Source organism: Seriola dumerili, unplaced genomic scaffold (genome assembly GCF_002260705.1).
Source record: "Seriola dumerili isolate Sdu_G_001 unplaced genomic scaffold, Sdu_1.0 BDQW01000822.1, whole genome shotgun sequence".
Classification (NCBI taxonomy): domain Eukaryota; kingdom Metazoa; phylum Chordata; class Actinopteri; order Carangiformes; family Carangidae; genus Seriola; species Seriola dumerili.
Window position 1 is genome coordinate 1,967,087 of NW_019175077.1, and position 23,978 is coordinate 1,991,064.

Here is a 23,978-nt window from a genome sequence, read left to right on the forward strand (position 1 = left end):
TTGATGGTGGGAAGAGTCGCAAAGTGTCAATTGTGGGTCCATAACTCTGCATGTCCTTATAATGAACTTCCTTAATGGCTTGTGACTGATGCCAGGCCAGGTATGTACGCAACAGGATCAAAGATCAGAGCTCCTTTTCTGTGCTCACCGAATACAAGTACACATGGCCAGAATTAAAAACACAAGTATAATAGTGTGTATGTGTGAGTTTTTTATGTGCAAAGATTGGATTTTAGTATCATCAGTAATTTTCAAAATTAGACCAAAATAAAACTACATGGCGAACTGACAAAAGTAAAGCAATGATTTTTCTGTTATCATTTTTTTCAAAATTAACAAAAGCTGGCTTTGAAAAGTGTTGTGAACTTGAAAATTGATTTACCAATATTATATTCAATGTTGACCTTTATTTTAAACCTAGTTTAATTCTGATGGGAATTTTTCAGTGAATCCTATCAACAAATGTTTCTGCTAGGCAGGAAGAGTTTGAAAACACTCAAGACTTCTCAGTCAATCTTTTGAGTCAGCAAACGAATAAAGCAGTCTCCCACTACACCTTGTCTGTGTCACTGACATGTCAGCTTAGCACAATGATTTACTTATCTATAATAACATTAGGTTTCTTCCTCTGTGAACTCAATTTTCCTTGTGAGCAGATGATGTTCAGCTCCATTCCTGCTGCTTATGCTCTGTCATGCCCTGAACAAATGTTTGGATAAATAAAATAATCTAAGAGAAAATTCCATATACAAGGAGGCTTGGACTATTTTCTTAACAACTTTATGGCCAGCTCACTGAACATGTGAACTATCATTTTCAAACATGCATGCCATTAATACTAGCAGGTTCACTGTACTTGCAAGATGACTGAAATAACATGCATGTAGCTTTAGGAAAATGTGGAGTTGTGTTAATATAAGAGATAGTATGGATACACTAGTCTTCATTTTGTTCATGAAAATTGTGGCTAAATATCAGTTACCTTAAACTAATGTGATCTAATGTTAACATGCTAAATAACGTTACTTAATTTTAAGGCCAACTATAGGTAGTGGTGGGATGCTAAGTCTTAACATTTCACAACAACATGGCATTGCTACATTGCTTGCAGATGGGGGTTGAAACTCAATGAGGAGTATGTGGCCCACCAAGCTAAGTACAAGATTTTTTAGTAGGTGTTGCACATGCTATCCATGCTAGAGAATCCTTAACTCAATTGACATACATATTTGAGTCTGGTCTTCTCAATTTTGAATGGGTCCATGTCAGCTGAATGTAGTCCATTTGTAACATCTACAGGTTATTAAAATGCACAACATATAATGTAGAAGATTGGTTTTGGGCTCCAAAAAAGCTTGGATAAATTTGCTGGCTCTCTGGTCTATAGGTTACGTTGAATGCCATTCTAAAACAGCGGTGAGCAAAAAAGTATGTAAAGAATGCATGACATATCAAATGTAAAGGTGAATGGTCTACAATAGCAGAAGGCCACTTCAGGTTCCAATCTTGTCAGCCAAGAACAGAAATCTGAGGCTACAGTTGGCAAAAGCTCAAAAACACTGGACAGTTGAGGACTGGAAAAATGTAGCCTGATCTAGTGATTCTCAGCTTCTCCTGAGGCAGATGGTAGGCTCAGAATCTGGCATCAACAGCATGACCACATGGACCCAACTTGCCTTATGTCAACGGCCAAAGCTGGTTTAATGGTGTGGGGAATGCTTTCTTGGCACAATTTGGGCCCCTTAATACCAATCGGTGGTTGCGGTCAAACACTTTTTGTTGCTTAGGAAAGTTCCAAACTGAGTGAAATGACCTGGAAGTATCGAAGTGGCAGCCATGATAAGAGCTCGTCAAATTCTCTAAATGCTAAAGAAAAGCGTTTCAGTGCTTCCTGTCTTATTTTTTCTTTAGCATGGGATACCCTGGACCATCCTTTACAAAAGAAAAGGAGATAATGCCATCCCACAATTCCTTGCACCACCAACATTTAAAGCAATACACAATGTAACTGTAGAAACAGCAGACCACCTATTTTATATTTGTGACATGATCCAAAACTTACAGAAATCCCTGCATGTTTGGCTGAGCTCCAAATCCATAAATATAGATTTCTTTCAAATCTAGTTATGAGTAATCTTGAAGAACAGACATATTGAATCAACACTCAGAAATAGTAGTGATAATAGTAATATTGTCTAATAGTGAAAACAGAATTTTAGAATTTTTTCTAATGGAAATGGAAATTCAAAAATGGAGAAACTGAATCATCACATTGAGTAAAGTAGTAGACCCTTTACTCTGTACTTAGTTGAAGCACCTTTGGCAGCGATTAGTTCTGTTCTCTTCACTAGCCTCTTTTTTCCCCAGCATGAATATGCATCTGATAAATCTACAGAAATGTGATGCAATCATGTCAACATGAAGTAAAATCTGCTGAATGTTTCCAACATCTTGTAGATTCAGTGCTACGAGGGATTGAAGCTGTTGAGAGCAAAGGGAGGCCCTACCCAGTATTAGTATGTTGTTCCTAATGAATTTCTCAGTGAGTGTTTTGTATGTAAGTTTACTTGGTTGTGAGGGCATGTCCAGGAATAGCATGGACAGGTCAAGTAGGTTGTTCTATGTACCTTGTTGATTTGGCTAATATACACTGTACATGTGCAGGAATATACATGTAATGCTATGTCTGCAGACAGAAACTGACTATTTATTTAATTTAATTTTTTTTTTGTATTAGCACTTAGGACTTTTTGGTGTCAGTTCCACTATGTGCAGAAACTGAAAACAGTCATATAAAGCACCTTTTCACTTAGGAAATGTAACTTTTTCATGTGATAAATCCAAATTATTTGTAGGGTTTATCAGGGATGACTGAACTTCTCAGACTTCTGAAAATCGAATAAACACCATGATCCATAAAGCTGAAGCGTCCTTCCTTATTTCAAGCTTTAACAACTAAGGAACATATTTTATCAGCACAATGCACAAAAAGAAAGTCTTGACACACAATGTCCTCATACAAGTGGGGGAGTTGTTACTATGGTTACCAGCACAAGTTAGTGAGAGAGAGCGCTAGAGTGAATGAGTGAGGGGGAGAGAGATAAACAACTGTGCACAAAGTATTGTTTATAATTTAATTTGTGAATATATGCATCTATAATCACAGCAGTGAAGACTCAACGGACAAGATTCATTGCAATGCACAATAAAATAGTCTCATTATGGTAAATCTCAGTAGATATATGTATATTATTTATGCTTGCACACACACACACGCCAACATGTACTGTGAAGTTTAATAAAACCATGATGAATTATGTATACCGTATGTCAGTAAGAAATCAATAACATGAAAATCCGATATATATATACTGTATTTCTGAGGAATAAGAAAGAAAGTGGAAACACATGCAGTATGTGTATATGTCATGTTGCTGTTTTCTAAAATAAATCAGAAGTTCAGACCCAGATGATGTCCTATTCAGACCCCGTAAATTATTGAGAATTATTACCTTTTGACAGAGCATTTCTATTTTAAACAGGGAGCTTTTCTAGCCTGTACAGCACTGGTCACATGATGCTACTCAGCTAATTATTGCGACTCGAGTGAGTAAGATAAACACACAAATAAGAGGAGGAAGAGGGATATAAAGGATAAAGAAAGAGAAAAGGACGTATTAAAGCTGCTCAACTGTTATGATATGTTGAGATTGTTTACTATAAAAATGGTTGAGACTATTGGTTAACTGTCAGAGTTAACCATAAAGAAGAAAAGTCAAGCTACAATTTTGATTTCATTTTGTAAAATCAAGCAGCCATTATTTCCCTTGAAATGCTAAAGAGATATACAGCCTAGTTATTATTAGGTTTTATACTGTATACTGTCACTATATATTATTATATAGCAAAGGTATACAGGGGGTGTGCATATACATACAGAGAGGAGAAAGAGGAATAAAAAAGTGCATATGCGTTAAGAATTTCCCAATATAGCAGGCTTATACATGTGTGTGTTCCTTTTACCTGAGGCAGCCTGTAGCATTGCGCAGCACCTGGGAGGTATGGAGGTGGAGCTTGCGGTCATCATGGTGATTTGGGGAGGAGTCCCAGTTAGAGTGGGGTATGATGACGCTATTGGTCAGAACGGCCAGGGCGTCCTGGATGATTGGCATTTTTAGAGCATCACATGATGACAGGTTCCATAGCACACCTGCGTAAACAAAGAAACACACATAAAAAAATTGTTTTCACATCACTTTGTAAATAATAATATAAGAATTCTACAGAGAAAACAAGGTAATAATGTAATACTACTTAAATATACAACCCATCTTTGTGTTTTCTGGAAAAATGTATGAACGTGATACAAAACAACAAGTATGTATGTAAAACTCATAACAAGACTCCAAAAAGACATCTACTCATATAAACTAAAGATCTTGCACCAGCTCAAAATTTCTGCTCTGTAACATGCTAAATATACTGGCTACAATGCTAATGATAGAGGTACTATAAACCGAAATGCTGCCTTATTTCAGGACTATACGTATGCATATAGTATAAATGATTATTCTAATTTTTTGATAGGAAGGAGGATAGATGTGTTCTTCTCTTAAGATCAGTTAAATACAGTAAGCTGAATCAAACTATGGAACAGATGTCTTTTTTTATAGGGTTTCCTACAGTGCACAGCTTGATTCATGCCTTTTTGACAATCTTTCTATTTTTGCTCCTACCAGATCTGTGTTCTCAGAGCGCAGCTACGTGAGGACAGCACTCTTTTCAACTTTAATTTTTCAACTCTTCATTACCAATCAATGTCAACTTTCCACGTCATTTATAAGCACATAGTTTATGGAAATTGAAAGCAAATGGTTCCATTAACCTCTCAGAGATGTTACAGGAAATACAGTACATTTGCAATGCATTTTCTGAGGTAGGTCTGATTAGTCCAAGAAACATCCCAAAACATTTTTAACCCACAAAATAAGGATGCTGAGCTCACTCAGACCTTTCTATTGCACTGGCACATCACAGTGAAGTGTGGAGGTAGTTTAGGTCTGGTAATGCAGGTTGAAAATGACTTCTCCTTTTATCACTTTTGAGAAAGCCACTCACTCTTTTATTCTCAAATTCAACTTTATAATCTACCTGATACTTGTGATATCTGAGGAAATGAATTAGTTTGTTGGTCTGGGAAAAAAGCCATGTGTCCAACCAGTGCATTATTTATCACACATTTATGTGTTGGAGAACACAAAAACACATATACAGTACATATACAAATACGCTCAAAGCATATGCAGTGACATAGTCACATAGTCAATGAATGCACGCACACTCGATCTGGCAGAAAAACTCGCAGGTACGTATGTACACAAGGAAACATTCAATCGCCTCGGCAAACTTACTGAACACACAAACATACATGCACACACACACATGCACTCACAAACACATTTTAACTTCATCTTGTCAGATGGAATACCAGATGCCTCTTCGCAGACTGATGACAGGACTAGCCCTGTTGGTCAGCTGTACATGCACATGCAAACCACACACACACACACACACACACACACACACACACACACCACACACACACACACACACACACACACACACACACACTTAGAATTCTTGCATTCTAAATATGTTAATTAGTCTCTGCTGCTTGCACTGGTCATCCCTATAAACAGCAAGAAATACAAAAACAGATACAGTGACAAAATAAGATACAAATGTGTGAAACAGGATGACAGAGATGCAAGCTAAACAGAAGGGAAGAAAGCAGGAGAAGCTGAGCGATGGTATAGGATGAAAGGAACAGATTGGAACACGTTTTAATATTGCAAACTATTAAAAACTGTTTTGTTGAAGGTCACTATCTCTCTCAGATTTGGTATCAGATTCCAGACCTCTCGGTTCCAGATGACAGATGTCATTCACTTGCACAGTTACCACACAGATGAAGATGCCCTCTTCATTTCAGAATACATTATGCACTTTCCAATTTTTACTCTGGTCTTGTCAGATGTGACTGTAAATGAAACATAAGGGCAGCAGGTAGGTGCACAGTAGCTCTGTTATCTGAAATGACAGCAGTATTGAAGCTGAGCTAGACACGGAATTCCTGAAAGCTCCAGGAAGTTAAATCTGTCCTATGCTTTGACTAAAAAAAATATCACTAAAAAGAAAAAAATAAAATAAAAGTAGTACACTGAAAATAATACTATAGCATTTTCACAAATTGTGTCCAGAATCAAAAGTCAATTGAATCAAAACTAAAGGTATTCTATTAAAAATATGGAGAAGACGAAATGGGCAAGGGCAAGTTGTGTCACTAATAATGGATATGAAGTAAGCCTCACAATCTTTACTTTCACTAGCACACTCTATCCAAACTGCCATAGAGGCGCTAGGTGTTGAATGGCAGCCAGTTTCCTATCACCAAGAGCAATACCAGTGTTGCCTTGCTGCGCACTGCACTAGTGTCAGTTATACTGACATTCTGCAAATGAATGACAAAGGGATGGGTTACAGTAGGAGGAGCAGAAAAGATTACAAAACAAGATGAGAAATGTAAAAATTTAGAATTAGGGCCTTGTGGTTGTGTGCTTCTGCCAACCAGCCAAGTTGCTAGAAATATGGTCACAATCTCCCCTTCCTGTGCTATAGTATTGAATCAAGGTCAGAAGTGTGACCACCAAAATCTAACATGTTCATCCTTGAGTCCAAATGAATGTTTTTAATGAATTTGATGAAATTCCCTTGAGGAGTTTCTGAGCTATTGTGCTCATGAGAACGGGATGGATGAACAGACAAACCGAAAACATAACGCCTCCGGCCGTGATTGTTGTTGGTGTTGAAAAAAACAAAACAAAAAAACAGTAATACTAATGAGCAGAAAGGTTAATTTCTAATTAAATCTATTATTCTCGAATTGATTTATAAATATCTCCTTATGGATAGATCCAAGATACTACCTTTTCATGGGTAAATCTAATGTGGAAACAATTAACAAAATTATATCATGAGAAAGACAATAAAAGACAAAAACTGAGTGAAAGAATATTAAATGTTAACGAGAGAGAGAAATGTAAGAAAAAACAAGCCTCATAAAGTATAACTGAAACTGAAACATAGAGACAAAAATAATGTGTGAGAAAAGAGTCGAGAGAAAAAGACAGTCAAAAGAGAGAAGAGAAAAAGATGGTGAGAAAGAGTGAAAGTAGATGATAATTTGCACGTGTTCTTGAGAGGAGAAGAAGAGGAGGGTGATAATAAGGCGATGACCTTGTATGCTGTTTGGCAGCAATCAAGTGCTAACACTCAGGCTGCATGTGTGTGTGTGTGTGTGTGTGTATGTGTGTGTCATGTGCTTGGGAACATGGCAACATTTGCCTTCACCTTCACTAATCAGCCTCTTGTTTCACATCTCCAGTCTCTCTCGTCCCTCTCAATCTTTCTCCTCTCATGGGCTCTTTTCAAACCAAGGTAAAAGCTCAAACATTCACACACACTCACACACATACAGTACAAAGATGTACACAGGTGGCCCCCTCAGCAAGGGTGAAGATACAAACATTGGGCAAAACACTTCACTTATAAACCTCATAGCTTTCAAACATCTCTTTCTGTCCCTCTCTCTTTCTCTCTTTCTTCCTGTGTCAGTCTGTTTCTCGAGTGGTGAGTGTTGTCGGCCTGTGATTGCAATCATGTTAAAACAGTGTTGTGTCTGATGAGTCGACAAGAAACTGTCTGCTGGCTTGCAAAAAAGGTGCTCACCTGCCTTGCTTTGTCTTTTCTAGCCAATAAACATGCAAACACACAAATAAACACACATGCACACGCAGCACAAACTGAGAATGCCAGAGGGTGAAGTTAAGATGTTAATTTTCTGCAGACAGAGACAGAGACAAAGACTCAGCAGAAGGACAAACAAACAATAGACTCCTAAGTGTTCCACTGTATAACACTGGCCAAATTCAAGGATGACACACACCTTCCTGCTCTAGAAACATAGATCTATAATACTTCACTAAGCCCAGAGTCCTTATGGGTATAACATCAGGTAACCAACAGACAATGACATCATACTTGTGACTTTGTGTGTGAGCCTGTGTGTGTGTGTGTCTATGTTTTCTTCCTTTCTATCTGTCTGTCTTCATTTTTTCTCTTCCTCCTTTGACTAGTTGCCCTCAGATGCTTGACAGACAGTTTCCTAGGAGCTGTGTGGTTTGGAGAATCGGGGAGATGATTGCATGAATTCATGAATAAATGAGAGTATGACTTGTAAGGGGAGAGTGAGGCCTGTTAGGCCTCAAGTGGCGATGTTTTATTAAACAGCCTTCATCTGTGCAGCGCGATGTAAATTAGTTAGCTGCGGGGTCAAAACCTGGTGATGAGTAAAGTCAAAGACGACAAATTACATAGCTAATGTGTCTACAAAAATCTGTGAATGAGAAATCAAAAAATAAATAGTGATTTTTGGATGGCATTATAGGTCACAGTAGGTTAACAACTGCTGACTTTACACCAGGGTCATACAGCTTTTCTTCCTGCATTGGGTTTGTAGAAAACATTTGTCAGCAGTAGGTAAAGTCCTGTATTGTGGGTAAATTGTTACTGCCTACACTGATGGTTTCATTCCCACCAGGGCCTCCCACAGTGAAAATGTTGCAGTGAAATTTCTGCAGGACACGAAGACTTTTATAACATAGAGGCAGCAAAAAATTCATCCTGGGGAAGGTACAGTATCTTGTTGACCCCTCTGTCATCCCTTTAATGACTTTGATGGACTCCTGTCCTCAAGCATTTCTGAAAGAATGTTAAATTAATGTGGCTTTGACAAACAGTGGTGGGGACACAGAGGTTTGGACATCTACAGTGATCCATGCCTTGAAGTAAGGGAAAGCAAGGTAATACATTTTCTAGTAAAGGGGGGCAGCGGTATTATTTGACTGTGGTGGTTTGTTGCAACCATCATGAGCATGTAAAGGCACAAAATTATTACTCACCCCTATATACACATATAGTTGATTTCTGTGCATGCTATGGAATATCAGTCAGCACTGAAAGACATTAGCCATAGTGTACCGTTTTCAAATAGTCAAAGACCATCAGCTACACTTGTATTTACAAGAATAACAACTATACCCGAAATTTCAACACATGACTTTCCTTGGCAGTCGCTTCTCAGTTTAGCCATCATTTCAGAGAAGACAGCAGCAGGCGCAGCCGTAGGGTTATGCCATGGTCCACTGCCTCAAGGTGAGCCCTCGCGTAAGGATAGCATCTCCTATTGATGCACAAAGCCTCTGCATCGACCGGACTTTGACTGACAGGCCCGGAAGCTTTTGACTTTTTCCTATCTACCTCATGTTGAGACCCAGGAAACCAATAAGCTTGTCTAAATTTATACTTCAGAACTGACAGGGAGGTAAATTGTTGAGGGAAGGTTTTTCTGGTCACCAGAACAAAAACAAAGAAAACAAAAGAAAAGAAAAGAAAAGAAAAGAAAAGAAAAGAAAAGAAAAGAAAACAAAACAAAACAAAAAAAAAAAAAACATCTTCAGACCTAATCAGATTCTTTAATCAGCAGGAAGCAGGAGCAGGAAAGTACTTTAATGAAGCTGACAACATAGAGACAGTATTGCAGTGGCTGTTTTGTTATGACACTAGCACAACCACTTCTGTTGAGTCAAGCAGTTGAGTCAATCCTCAGTTGAGGATTGTGTCTATTGATGTTATTTGTTTATGCACTGATGATCTCTTTTGGTCACCAACTGCTATTTGCATGCTTTCAAATCATTTAGCTACCAATTAGTAATGAAGGTCAAGCTTTGAGTACAATGTAATTTGGCAGAGCAATAGATCCATTGCCTTCTTGCTACACATCAGTGCAAAGGAGATAACAAGGATATTTCTATAGTTCTTGTTAACTCTTTTTTAAGACCTTGTTATGGTATTTGCAGCACACATTTACACAGAATTATGGCATTCAGAGATTCAGTCCAACAGCACTTGGACTGTATCTGTCAGAGGAAGGAAAAATGTTACTTCATAATTTTTCTTGCCTTCACTTTTCAAGCTAGTACAAGATGTCAGCCAATGATCTTGTTAGTTCAAATCCCTTTTTGCCACCTGGAGCTTTTCTGTCTTCAAGGAAGATTAATTTTGTTGCACACTGGGTGCTGTCTGTCCAGCTCATCAGTGATCAGAATCAACTGTTTGGAGGTAGACTACATGTCTACCTCAGGATTCAACCTGTAAATAGATTTAAAAAGTGTAATGCAGAGTTAATTTTAGAATCTGTGCTTGACACTGAGCCCATGCCAAAAAAACAGGAATAATCTGACCACACAATCATTGCATCACTGCACACAAATTGAATTGTGTCAATGGCCAATGCAGCATAAAACACAATGATAACTTGTTGTATTCCTCTTTTCTATTCTATTTATGACATAACGAATTGAAAACATGCACCTAATTGAATTACCAACTAATTATGCAACAGTTTAAAGTGGTGAATCACTACACCAGCAGGGTGTCCCAAGAGGCAAATGAGGATAGACTTCAAAATATGGTTGTTCTGGCATGAAAGCGATTGAAATGTAGAGTTCAATGCTAAGTACCAGAGTACACAGACAACAAGGTAGAGTCATGCATGACACTGATTCACTATGCCAGCAGCAGGGGAGAGCCAGGCAGAGAAGGGCAAAGACAGGGAAAATGCGGGAACAGGAGAGAGGGAGATAGAATTTCGGTGTGTGTGTGTTTATCTGACTAGTTATAAATATAAGAGCTCAAATATGATGCAGTATGACTTGCGGTGCATTTAATTCATTTGTTAATCTGCTTACACAACTCACAAAAATACACACACTCCATCTCCAGGCTTTTAATCTTTTCGTCTCTCCAGAACTACGTGATATACTTCAAGGTGCCAGGTTGTCCTGGGGTGTGGTGAGTGTGATGAATGTCACCACTAATATGTCTAGTTTAGCATCGACAGGAAATGTTCTTTCCATGAATGTTGATTGGTGCACATTCCTGCTTCTTTATTTGGAGTAGAAGTTTGGTTTATAGAGCAGAAGGTGTCATTACACAGAGGTAATTTTATTTGGTAAAATTACATCCGTTGGATTTTAGTAATCTTACCCTCCCTTCATTGTTCCTTATCGTTTTCCCTTCCTATAGTCCTCTTTCCTCGCTCATTGAGTCAGTCTTTCCTCATTCCCTTATTTTTATTCTTCCTATTAATCAGACAGATTTGCTCATTTGCTGTTCATTCTTACCTCTCTTCCTCACTTCCTTTTTTCTTATTTCGGTATCTATAATATCAAAAGCTTGTCTGAGGAATGTAACAGCCTGCTTCCTTCCATCTATCCTGTTTCTTGCTCAACAGTCCTTTCTTCTCCATAGACCTGCTTTTCTCTAATTGCCCATCCCGCTACAAGCTGTATTTCCTCTATCCAGCCTGTTATAGTGGGGCCAACAACAGTGAAAAGGTCTCGAAAATATAACACTTCCTGCCTTCCATTCTTCCATGACCTGTTAGTAACATTCAAGGGGTCTGTGAAGGAAGAGACAAAATTCCTTGCTGACTTGCCTGCTGTCACTATTGCGGTCCCCTTCTTCTCTGAGAACAAGTGACCTATAGGGATGTGTCCAGAGATGGATGATTGAATGTGTGTGTGTACTTGAAGATGAGTTCATCTTGCTGAGGAACAATGGGATCATAGGTCAAACTGAACATGAGGGGGCCCCATCGAGTTTATCTCAGTATTCCGTGTGTGCATGTGCATGGGTGTCACATGTTATGCAGCTGAGTTTGTGTGTCTATTTGAATTTATGTAGTGGGTGAATGAGTGTGCTTGTACTTTATCTTTGGAAGTGTCCAATCCTCTTGTATGAGCTTGCACATGTCTCTCTTATCTGAGGGCTAACCTGTTTCAACAAAGAGCCGCTTTTGTATGAGCAAAAAGAGAGAAACAATCGTGATACAAGTGCAGATACGTGCAGTCCAGCTCAGGGTGATGCAAGGCACTGAACCACAAAACTGAAATGTACTGTATATAGATAAAGGAGAAAGAAAAAAAGTGTGAAGAGAAGAGAGACTGACATGAGAACATAGGTGTAAGAGAGAAGAAAAGTAGGAGAAATGTGATCACAAAAGAGGAGCAGAGAAGAGGAGAGAAAAAGGAATGACTCTCTTATGTTCTGTCATGGGACCCGTTGCACATGGTCTTTTCACCTGCCAGGGAGAACTGCTCATTGGATCTGCTATCACAGGTCACAGCTCACCAACTTCATATAAATTGCAGCCAACATTTACTCTAGTTGATCTAATGCTTGTGTGTGTGAGACACTGATTATTACTTTCTGAATTTCATTTGTATCACATACTTTCATACTTTCTGGCTCGAGACAACCACCAATCAGGGCTTTCATGGATGATCTCACCGTCACAACATCCTCAGTGCCAGGAACCAGATGGATCCTTCAAGGCCTAGAAAAGATCATCACATGGACAAGGATGAGCTTCAAGCCCAGCAAGTCTAGATCCTTGGTGCTGAGAAAGGGGCGTGTTGTGGAGAAGTTCCGCTTCACACTTGCAGGCGTCACCATCACAACCATCACAGCAGCCAGTGAAGAGCCTGGGTAAGGTGTTCGACTCCAGCCTTACAGACTCCAATTCCATCAAGAAGACCATCAAAGACTGGATCTACCAACATGCCATCCTGCCTAGGATTCTGTGGCCACTGCTGATATATGAGGTCCCAATAACAACAGTAGAGTTGATGGAGAGGAGGATAAGTAGTCACCTGCGCAGGTGGCTTGGTCTTCCCCGGAGCCTCAGCAGCGCGGCACTGTATGGAAGGAGCAACATCTTGCAACTCCCATTTAGAGGCCTAAAAGAGGAGTTCGTGGTGTTGTGGATTAGGGAAGAACTCCAATACAGGAACTCGAGGGACACCAAAGTGTTAGCAGCAGGATTTGAGGTCAGGACAGGCAGGAAGTGGAAAGCAGGCGAGGCACTCGAGGTTGCAGAGTCTCGGCTGAGGCAGAGGGAGCTTGTGGGAAACGTGGCCAGAGGCCGTGCGGGTCTGGGTTACTTACCCCAACATCAGATCCACAACGTTACAGGCAAAGAGAGGCGCCACCTTCTCCAGGAGGAGATTCGAGCAGGCGTGGAGGAAGAGAGAGCTAGCAAGATGGTGGGTCTGAGGCAGCAAGGAGCATAGACAAAGTGGGAATCCGCAGAGCAGCGAAGGGTGACCTGGGATAACATCCTGCGAGCAGACTACTACAGAGTCCGTTTCCTGATTCAAGCTGTATATGATGGCCTACCAAGCCCAGCAAATCTCCACGTCTGGGGAAAGATTGAGACTCCAGCCTGTATGTTGTGCCCTGGAAGAGGATCCCTCGAACATATCCTCAGCAGTTGCCTGAGAGCACTTGCAGATGGCGGCATGATCAAGTGCTCAAAGCACTAACAGAAGTGGTAGCCTCAGCCATAACCACCAACCGACAACGCCACCCAAAGACCATCAACTTCATCAAGGCAGGAGAGAGACAACCTCCACAGCCTAGGTCAACGACTGGCCTCCTAGCCTCAGCAGCCGACTGGGAGCTGAGAGTGGATCTGGTTAAGCAGCTGCGCTTTCCAGAGCATATCGCCCCAAACACACTGCGTCCGGACATCGCCATCTTCTCCAACTCCACCAAGAAGGTGATCATGGTAGAGCTCACTGTACCCTGGGAGGAGCGCATGGATGAAGCCCAAGAGCGGAAACGTGCAAAGTACCAGGAGTTGACAGAGCAGTGCAGGAGCTATAGATGGAAAACCCACTGTGAGCCTATCGAGGTGGGATGTCGAGGATTTGCAGGCCGGTCATTATGCAGACTCCTCACCAAGCTTGGGATCATGGGTCAGACTAAGAAGAGGGCCACCAAATCAACCGTTGATGCTGCAGAGAGAGCTACTGTATGATGTTCGAACAGACCCGAAACACCCGATGAACCCAGGTTACATCACTGAAGATGCATCCCAGCGCATCCGCAGGATGTATTCTAGAATTCACCTTTACAGACAGAATCCTGTGACACATATGCTGAAATAAAAAGTCACATACATACACATACACATACAAACACACACGTACACACAGCGGTTCATCATTATTACCTGTCCTGAGGCTGTAGAACCAATGTCGTGCTGGAAAATAACTAGCTGCACATTGAGATTTCATATATGCTTGAGGTGGGTTATGTTTGTGAGTGTGAGTGTGAGTGTGAGTGTGAGCATCTTTGTGTTTGTGTGAGACAGAAAACGACGAAGCATATGTGTTAGTGTTTACTGTTAGTGTTAGTAGCTCAAGTAAAATATTAAATTCTTAGTAGGAAGCATATTGGAAATATATTTCAGGAGAAGTGGAGATCAAATTGTATTATGTAATGTGTGTGTGTGTGTGTGTGTGTGTGTATGTGTATGTGGTTACATGGGTGTTAAAACTTAACCTATACATCTCTTGCCTACACAGATATTTGTATATATCTCCACATCTGAGTGTCTTTGCATGAGTGTGTATTTGCACGGACAATTCTAAGTTTGTGTCGGGAAGTATGTGCACTGCTGTATGCACGTCTCAATAGCACTGGGTACTGGAAATTTTTACTGCTAATACCCTCAAGGTTAAAACAATATTGGCCGACGATTATAAAACACTTTTGATGGTAAGAACTTGAATGTAAAGCAAACACCTACACATACCATGCAAAAATCACATAGAAAAACAAGACCATCTGAAAAATAAGAGCAGAGAGGACACATAACATAAGACTTCTAAAGAAATTATGCTCAATAAATTGTTGGCTGCCTCGCTGCTTCTTCTGCATTTTTTCCAGAGGTCATGGCTTAGAGCCCTTCTAGTCTATTACTTATCTGTAAGTATCATTCGAAGCAGCATGATAAATTGTTTAGCATCCAAAAGAAATCAAGAAGAACTGCCTTGGTTTCTGCAGAGTGAATAGTAACCTTTTTCGAAGGATATTTTTTCAGTGAAAGGTAAGTGTATAAATTCTGGAAAAACTAACATCACTTAGCTAAGAAAACTACTAGCACTGTCAAGACTAAATGAGACTCGAATATTGTGTGGTTATGTGTATATAATTATATCATATCTAGGAATGTGTGCATGCCCCCTGCATTTGTGTGTACATACATATGGGTACATATGGGAGAATTCAATTTTTTGAATTGATCGAATCTAGAAAATTCAAATGAGTCCAATGAGCATATAGTCATATAGTGCTGTGGTAAATTCACTAAAATAAGAAGTATAACCACAATTACATAAATAAATGAAGTAACAACGAAAGAAAGAAAGAAAGAAAGAAAAATATAGTGTGTGTGTGTGTGCGTGTGTGTACGTGCGTGTGTGTGTGTGTGCATATAACGACTGTTCCTCGCATATGCACATACTGTGTCAAATTCTATAAACGTACATTACATACACACATACACACACCATTATAACCTTTACTGAGCTCAGAGGAGCAGAGTTATGCTGGAAAATAACTGCATCTACACCATGGGAGAACATGTCAGTGAGCTGAGTTGTAAGTTTGTCCCAAATACTCTACCTGTGACCAGCTCTCTGATTTCCACGTCTCCAGTCTTTCTCAGCAGGCGGACCAAGGCAGGAATCCCCCCGCAGTTCTTCAGAGCTACTTTGTTCTCATCGTTGGCTTTGCCATATACCAGGTTCCTCAGGGCTCCGCAGGCGCTGCGGTGAACCTCGCTCATCCTGTGGTCCAGTAGGTCGACCAGCAGCTGAATGCCTCCCTGTCTACGGATCTGAGGAGAAACCATAAAAAAAAAATTGCAGTCATGTTTTCTACTTAAATGAATTATATAAAGAAACAAAAAAGATTCAAATCATAAATTATTCAGTCTTCACAGTGAAGTATCACAGACACAGAGATGCACACTAACAACTGCCATCAGAAAAAAGTTAGTGGTCAGTAGCTGGTTTATCTGTCACTTTGGTATGTGTTTACAGTGTATGGCCTAGAGTATCTGTGAGTCCTGCCAATCACATTAACAGCCCAACACATACTAATTAAACATACTATGACAAAGCTAATGACTACTTTCACAAAATGGCATTTAATTACAATGACGATGGAAGGAAAAGAACAGTAACACCAGCTCTGCTTATAATCTAACATAAAATGCAATGTCTTTTTACCTTTCTTGTGCGTGTCTGCCAGCTGTACATTCTGTCTCTCGTCCTGCTTCTAAACATTTTCTATTTTTACGTGTCTGTTTCTCATTCAATTTTTCTATTCTTATATGTTATGGTGTTTCTGTGTGCCTGTCTGACCCTGTGTCCCCATCTTCCTTGCATTTCTGTTTTGGTTCTTTGGTTTAAGTTTCTTCACAAGTATGGCACGACTAACTCATTACTACTGACGCTTCTGCTGAGAGACAAGGAAAAAGGTAGAAGGCGAAATTGCTTCTTAAAATAGACAGCTGTGGTTGAATTGCTTTATATATATAACAACATTGTATTATTTTTCACATTCACAATGGATAATGTTACAAATGTGTGATTTATACAATATTCACCATGGAAATAGGGTTGGCAAACAGCTTTTCAGGGCATTACGGCAACTTTCTGGTGTTTAAATGTCATTAATGCACGCAAGAGTTTATTATTGTAACCATTACACAGTAATGTGTCAGAGGGTAGGGACAGCATTTTTTGGATGTTTTCGCATGCGCATTGTGGATAATCCTGGAATCTTTGACAGGTGACTAGCTGCAGACAAGTGTGTTTGTCAAGCTCCCATCATTCTGATATCAGTTGTAGAGAGAGCACAAGTGTGTGACAGTGAGGCCGGTGACTGTAGCAGAGAGTTAGAAGTTAGCAGCATAGCTGTGAACTTAGTAGTGCAATAAATGTCAACTCTAAGCTATTTGTCAGTAAATAATGCTACAACTCCTCAAAACCCAAGACAAGGTGTTGCCGACATGCCGCCCTGAAGCAGAAAACAAAGTCTCCTGTGCTTTAATTGTTTGGTTATGTTTGCCTATCTGTAAAAGTAACCACATGCCAATGCTTTATGGTGAGTCAGTTTGGAGGACTGTATAATATGAATATACAAATATAAAGTAATTGTGTGTTTAAAAATGCTTTAATGCTGTCACATAGACAAGGACACTTAAATGCTGACAAAACCTGACTTTTACGTCTTTTGTAACAGCATTTTATCCTACTCCTATAACAATGCAGATATTTTAATTGCTAATCCACATGTTTTTCAGCAGGTAAAATTGCAGTCAATTACTTTTCACTGGTTAATTTTAACATATAATCAAGGATAATCATACACTGTGGACTGCATTTGTAAAAGGTTTCAGGTAAAGGTAGGAATCTTAGAAGTCAGTTTCCAGACATCTGGATCACCAACCACATGTCAGATTTGCTCAGTGAGTCAAATATGAATGAATGAAGTGGGTAATGAAATCTGATTATTAGGCCTGAATTTTCTGTTGTTTTTTTTTTTAACAAGTATAAAAGTAGATATTGAAACATTAAACATTAAAATACAGGTAAAACTCTCCTGGTTGGCATGACTAGACTGTCAAGAAAGGTGTCAACATTCATTTTATCTGCAGATACATTGCACACGTTACCTCAAAATGATTCCTCTAGTTTGGCTTGTGTGAAAGCTGAATGTCCGCCACCAAAAAGCAGGTACAGGAGAATTAAAAGGAGGAATTTTAAAGTGCCCGCACTGTTCTGTAAAGTATAGTGGAGGTTTCCCTCTTACCTCCAAACTTTCATGTATGTAATCAGCTATTCCTTTTGTATTATATACGTATTGCTCTATTTGCTAGGTATATACACACAGACAGAAACAATCCAGCCAGTGAGTGGAGATTTATGATTATATCCTGATTCAGTGAGAAAACAAGGCAGTCAGGACTGTTAACCCAGTAGGAATCACAATGGGGGCACTCTGATGTTACACATTATGCCTTACCCCTTTGGCATTACACATAATGCCTTCCCCTCACGGTGCAACACATATTGCTTTCTCCCTACGCTGGTGCTTTTTAACCCCTCCACGTTACTCCTCCACTGCCGGGATTTTCATCAGCCTTAGGGGGGCAAAGAGCTTAAAGCAGACCCTGCTTAGTCCAGTCAACAGGGGTGTAGTACTAATCATCAGAAACAGGCTGCTGTGATCACCAGGAGACTAGTGGGAACATGGCTAGAGCAACTAGTGTATGTGTGTGTGTGTGTGTGTGTGTGTGTGTGTGTGTGTGTGTGTGTGTGTGTGTGTGTGTGTTTGTGAGAGAAAGAGAGAGAGAGAGAGAGAGAGGGAGAGAGAACCTGCCTTTCATGCTTCCATTTTTATTTAATCTCTGGAGTACTGCAACAGGCAGAGTCACTCAGCCAGATAACTCAAAAAAAGTTTTTCACAGTTAACTGCATAATCAAGCTGCTTCAAACCCAGTTTATATTTTTCTGCACGTTCTCCTCCATACCTGGGACATTTAGTATTAGAAAATAATTCTTAGTATCTGTTTCATCGTGCAGCACCAGATGGGTGGATTTTTTACACAGACAGGTTGACAGGAACAGTAAAGTACAATAAATAGACTGTTTTCCTGTGATTATAGTGGCACTCATTGTTTTGTCTCCTGTGGTAACCTCAAACATCTGACGATTGAGCCATAAAACACACACGCACACACACACCTCAGTATTAGTGTTTACAAGTGCAAATTCAGTTTTATTTCTTCATAGTGAATACAGATGCATGTCAGGTGGAGAAAATGAGGGTGAAAGGAGAAAAAGAAAGCATAAGAAAGTGACGAAGGGCAGGAGAGGATGGAGGTGTTTGATGACACAGCAAGAGTTTATCGAGCAAAATGACTTTGCTTATCTATTCAATTAAAATGGATTAAGGGATGCAATGAATGGCAAACTAACCTTGCTCCATTGGCCACACAATTTCCTCACCCTGATTTGCTGTCCCTCTTTTGCCTTCCAGTCCTCACCTCTGCTCCTCTCCTCCTCCTCCCTCTGTTCTCCTTCCCTTCTCCTGTGCTGATCTCTGCTCTTTTCCCCGCTCCTTCTTTATGCTCATGTCACAGTTAATCTGTTATTCTATAAAAGCCATAGTGCTATTACTTTGTATTGCCTCTGAGCTACCTACAAGGCTTGCCAATACCTCTGCGCCTATTCCTCTATTCCATGTAAAGAAGATTAGAAGCACGGATTGATTTGTCTTTGTCTCCTGCTGTTCCGCAACGGCCACGGCTATTGGTAACCCATTGCGACAGTATTGCTGTGGTAACAGTTAGCAGTGGTGACAGCTGGGATTGTAGGAATCAGAGGTGCTGCCGGCGTAAAAGCTGGCAGTGGGGATACATGGGTGACACATACCTGGGATGGTGGCATGCGAAGCCTAACAAGTGTGTATGAGTCACCACATATGGAACGTCAAGACTAATCAGCAACCCGCTGTATACAGGTTACGGCTTGCATGTGAGAGAGGAAACTGAGTGAAGCTGCATCACACTTTTCAACCCTTCATGCATGTGCACACTCTGGCAGGTGTACACACATACAACTGCTTTAATTTTTACCTGACACTTAGCCTAGCCTAGCACTAACTGCATTTTTGAGCCTTTGGCAAATTGCATTCATTGCCCTAGGCTAACATTTCCCTTTAGAGTACTCTAAACTAGGCCAAACATGGCATTAACCTATGGCTACTTAATACTTTTTATGAGGCAGGGGGACAGCTCATTTTTTAACAGTATCAAAACCAAGATTCACAGCTGGTAAGAATCCACCATGACAAACACACTGGAGGCTTTAATCTGTTGTTTGAAGAGTAAGGCAACAGAAAAAAAACACAAACCACTACTCATCACAGCAGGGGATAGTATACTTAATAATCCCAACAGGTGCGTGTGCATGTGTATGTGTTGTTGAGTGGGTGCTCCCCAGTACTTACATACTAACATATGACCACTGATACAGATGTGGACTCATTTTGAAGAGTGTTTCTAGCTTTTTGACACCAAAATATAGAGAGTGACAGGAAATGTTGCAGGAAGGCTGATGGATTAGTAAAGCACTCACAACCCAGGTTACCTGGAGGACAGGAAAACCCTGAGGTGAGAGATTAGCTACAGTATTGCTTAAGTGACACAAAAAAGACATAATTGATAGAAGAACCTTTTCTCTTCTTAATATAGGCCAGATTATGTCAAAAAATAAAAAAGTAATAAAAGTATTTTTAATTAAAGTAGTCAGTGATGACCTACTCAGCATACGCACTTACATAACTGACACTGAAATAAAATAAATGATACTGCCTCAACACTCATACAATATTTTACACAGTGATCAGAGTGGAAAATTGTACATATGGTATGCAATGTGTAAAAAGGGACAGAAGCATGCAGTGTTCTTGTCGTATTTGTTATGGATCATTCGTTGTGTCTTTTTCATCTGTCATGCTTATGTCCATTAAACAGAAATTTAAAGCTTGCAGTTTGCACAGTTTATGGTGTAAAAATCCAGTCTCCAGTACCCACAAAACCTCTGTATTTATATTATACTGTATAATTAAGCAGGTCTGCAGTAAACAAGACTAGGTCAAAGCGTAGTATATGGCTAGACCGCCCATGGTCAAATTTATAAAGTTGTCTGACAAAATCACCAAACATAGATTAAAGACAAAGACTGTGTTGTTATTTAAGCTGTATTTAGTGTAAAATGATCTCTCAGAGAGAAAGTTCAAAGGCACAGAATATCTTTATTTTGACTCTCACACAGAGCACAGCCTCTGTCTGGGATCCACAATTGTTTAGCCTTTATTTACCTCAACTCCCGAGCATAACAGGCTTTTATTTCTAACTCCTTCTGTTTGATGTGTATAATTGGTCATAGCAATATTTTAGTACAAAGTCTCAAGTCCCTCAAGTTTCAGACACTCTGTTTGTTTGCCGTGTTAAAGTTACTGCATTACGTGTTAAAAAATAAACTTAACACTTCCTGTAATCATTTCAAATTAAAAGCTCTCTGGTGCTTCAGTAGGCAGAAACCAGTTCCCGAGCAGTTCCCGAGCAGCCAAGGAAACCAGACTGGTTCAGTAGACTACCCTTAACAAGAGGTGTAGCATCCCCACATGGTCCAGGCATGTACCAGGGTCATACCCAGTTGTGTTTGAAAAACTAGTTTACTACATGTTACTACTAAGTTGGCAACACTGCAGGCTATGAACACCCCCCTAATAGAACCTGTTTGCCCCAGAAACTCCAACTCAGTGACGTGGCATTTGCCTGACCAATGGTGACAATATGATCAGTCAGTGACATTCCACATAATAGGGCTGGCCCCATTGTTGCAGCCAAAAAAAGAAAGAAAATTGAAAAGCATAATAAAAGGTGTGAGGAAGAGAAATTGAGGTAATTGGTATCAAAATAAAGTGGAGGAGCCATACAGTACTATATCAGGTAGATGAGGAGAAAAACACACTGCATATTGGTAAGGTGGGTGGGGGTAGGGGGTGTTGGTAGGAGAGGAGAATGACACAGAGTCAGGGGGCATGTTCCTCTCCCTTCAACTGGTCTGTTGGATAAATATCGACAAAGCTGCTAACCCAAAATACATCACTGATGTAACTGAACTTTAGTGTGATGTGTGTGTGATGTGTGTACTATATCAGAGGCCAGACCTCACACACAAACACACACACACACACACACATACACACACACACACACACACACACACACACACACACACTAGGAATGTTCATTTAAATTTTTTTTCTGACTGATAGCCGAGGTTCATTAACTAACTATTAACCGTTAACCAACAAGATTAAAATATACTATTTAGAATGGACTAGTGTCTGTAACCCATTAAAAATACCAATACACAAGTGGACTGGTTGAAGGGGACAAAATGCGAGACAGACACACAGGCAGATGAGAAACTCCTCCAGGCAGATCATCGTACACGATAGTTCTTAACATCATTGTTGCAGAAGAAGCAATGCCCCACTTATCCAGGAACATAAAAAGCTCTTTGTTATAAATTCATGAGGTTATTTTAAAGATCAGCTCTACGTGTGATTAAAAAAACAGCACTGCTCATACAAGAGCTTTCGCCATCATTACTTTTACAAGACAAGAGGTTATAATACGCCTTCTGAGTGCTACTTCTTTAGGGCAGCCTGGGCGCTACAGTGACTCAGTATCATAAAGTGATGAGACAATCCAACCGGGCCAGGGCTAGCTGGTTAGCATGCTATATTCAGTGGAAGAAAGAAGTGGTAGAAATAGAAGGAAAAGACAGGGGTTGCTTTCCATATGGGTGATTAAAGGAATGAAGTTTGATGCTGAACTCACAACGTTTCTTCTAGAATGGTAATAAACAGCTGTTAAAGGTAACAGTAGCTATGTAGCAAAAACAAAACTCACAAATAGGTGGTTTAAACCTCAAAACAAAATAAACAGGCCACGCCTACCACAATCCTCAGCATAGCGGACAGTTTGTCTAGTGGTTTTTATTCAGAAATAGCAACATGTTGACATGCTGTGGAGTTAGTCTGGTGTGAAGTAACGGTGAGAGACGCAGCGGAGAATACCTGCTCAGCTGGTACTGATGTCCAGGATTTTTTAACTGTTTAACTGATAGTATTAATCAGTCAGAATTACTATTGTAGGTTAACACAGATGACAAATGCAAGGACACAAAATTGCCATAATTTTCCATAACTACAAATTGCATTCTTGTCACCTGATCCAAGATAGCAGAAGGTGATTTTTTCTTAATTTCTGTTTTCTTTTTCTTCCCTCCCATTCCCTCTTTTGACTGTCTCTTCCAACTGTCTCTGCTCCTGTCTCTCCTCTCCTCTATTTGCACCTGCCGAATATCTCTTTAGTGACAAATGGCAGCCATGTTGTGGCTGTTTTAGCTGCTCAGTGTGTCTCCTACCATCTGTGTCTGTTTGTCTGACTGAAAATAAGTGAAGTCATCAGATGACAGCTCATACCAAATATTTTCCATCTAAATTCATAATGTACAGTATGTTAAGTAAGGTGGCCTACCTCACATACAAGCCTTATAAGCCATATAAGTCTTTGAAAATCTCCTTTTATGCCAATTCAAGAGGTGCTTGTTTCATTGATAATTAAAAAAATATGATATAATATAAAAATTTTATGAAAGTACTAAGCCACTTAAAGCTGTAATTTAGTAATTTCTGGTTTCTAACAGCTAAGAGGGCTATAAGTAAGCCTTTCAGCAGATTTGGTATCATGGGAAATCATAGGTTATTGCTTGGAGATATCCAATTTGAAGAAAAGAAAAATTCTGGAGTCAACTATTCAAAATCCTGAAAATAAAGTGTTTTAGTAATGTCAAGTACTGACCTAAATTACCTGCCACACTTTTAAAATTATTATCATTTGCTTTGCTTGTGTGGTAATTATTATTTTGTGAGAGTAGCTGACAAATATTTAAATGGCTTCTCTGAATGAGAAGATTTGATGAATAAATAATTAATATAAATATAAATGAATAACCTTCAAAAGCTGTTTATCTCTATTTTCTGAACAATTCAAGACACAGCTGTGAGTGAAATTACAGCTGTGTGTCAACCATTTTCATAATAAAAATGTAATAATTCTCAATAGGTGGACTGCGGTCCGGGTCTGAACCCAGGTGGCATCCTATACGGACCCAGACCAATTAGTTACTTTGGTTGTATATGTCTGGGCTTTGGCTGAGCCACTCCAGGACGGTCAAAGACTTGACCACTCCAGTGTGGCTGGGGTGCATGTTCAGGTCATTGTTGTGCTAAAAGATGAACCGTTGCCTCAGTCTCAGGTCACATGCAAATGTTTTCTTCAAAGACCTCTCTAT

General features: G+C 39.8%; 1 protein-coding gene across 1 annotated transcript in view; it reads right to left on the reverse strand.

Moving 5' to 3' along the window:
* The window catches only part of LOC111237263 (catenin delta-2-like), a 250,031-nt gene that overhangs the window by 59,146 nt on the left and 166,907 nt on the right, over nucleotides 1-23,978 (reverse strand). The window contains exons 14-15 of the mRNA XM_022766288.1: nucleotides 15,655-15,868; nucleotides 4,024-4,210 (exon numbers count right to left, since the gene is read on the reverse strand). Of these exons, the coding sequence (XP_022622009.1) occupies nucleotides 4,024-4,210; nucleotides 15,655-15,868 (401 nt within the window). The remainder of the gene's footprint in view (nucleotides 1-4,023; nucleotides 4,211-15,654; nucleotides 15,869-23,978) is intronic.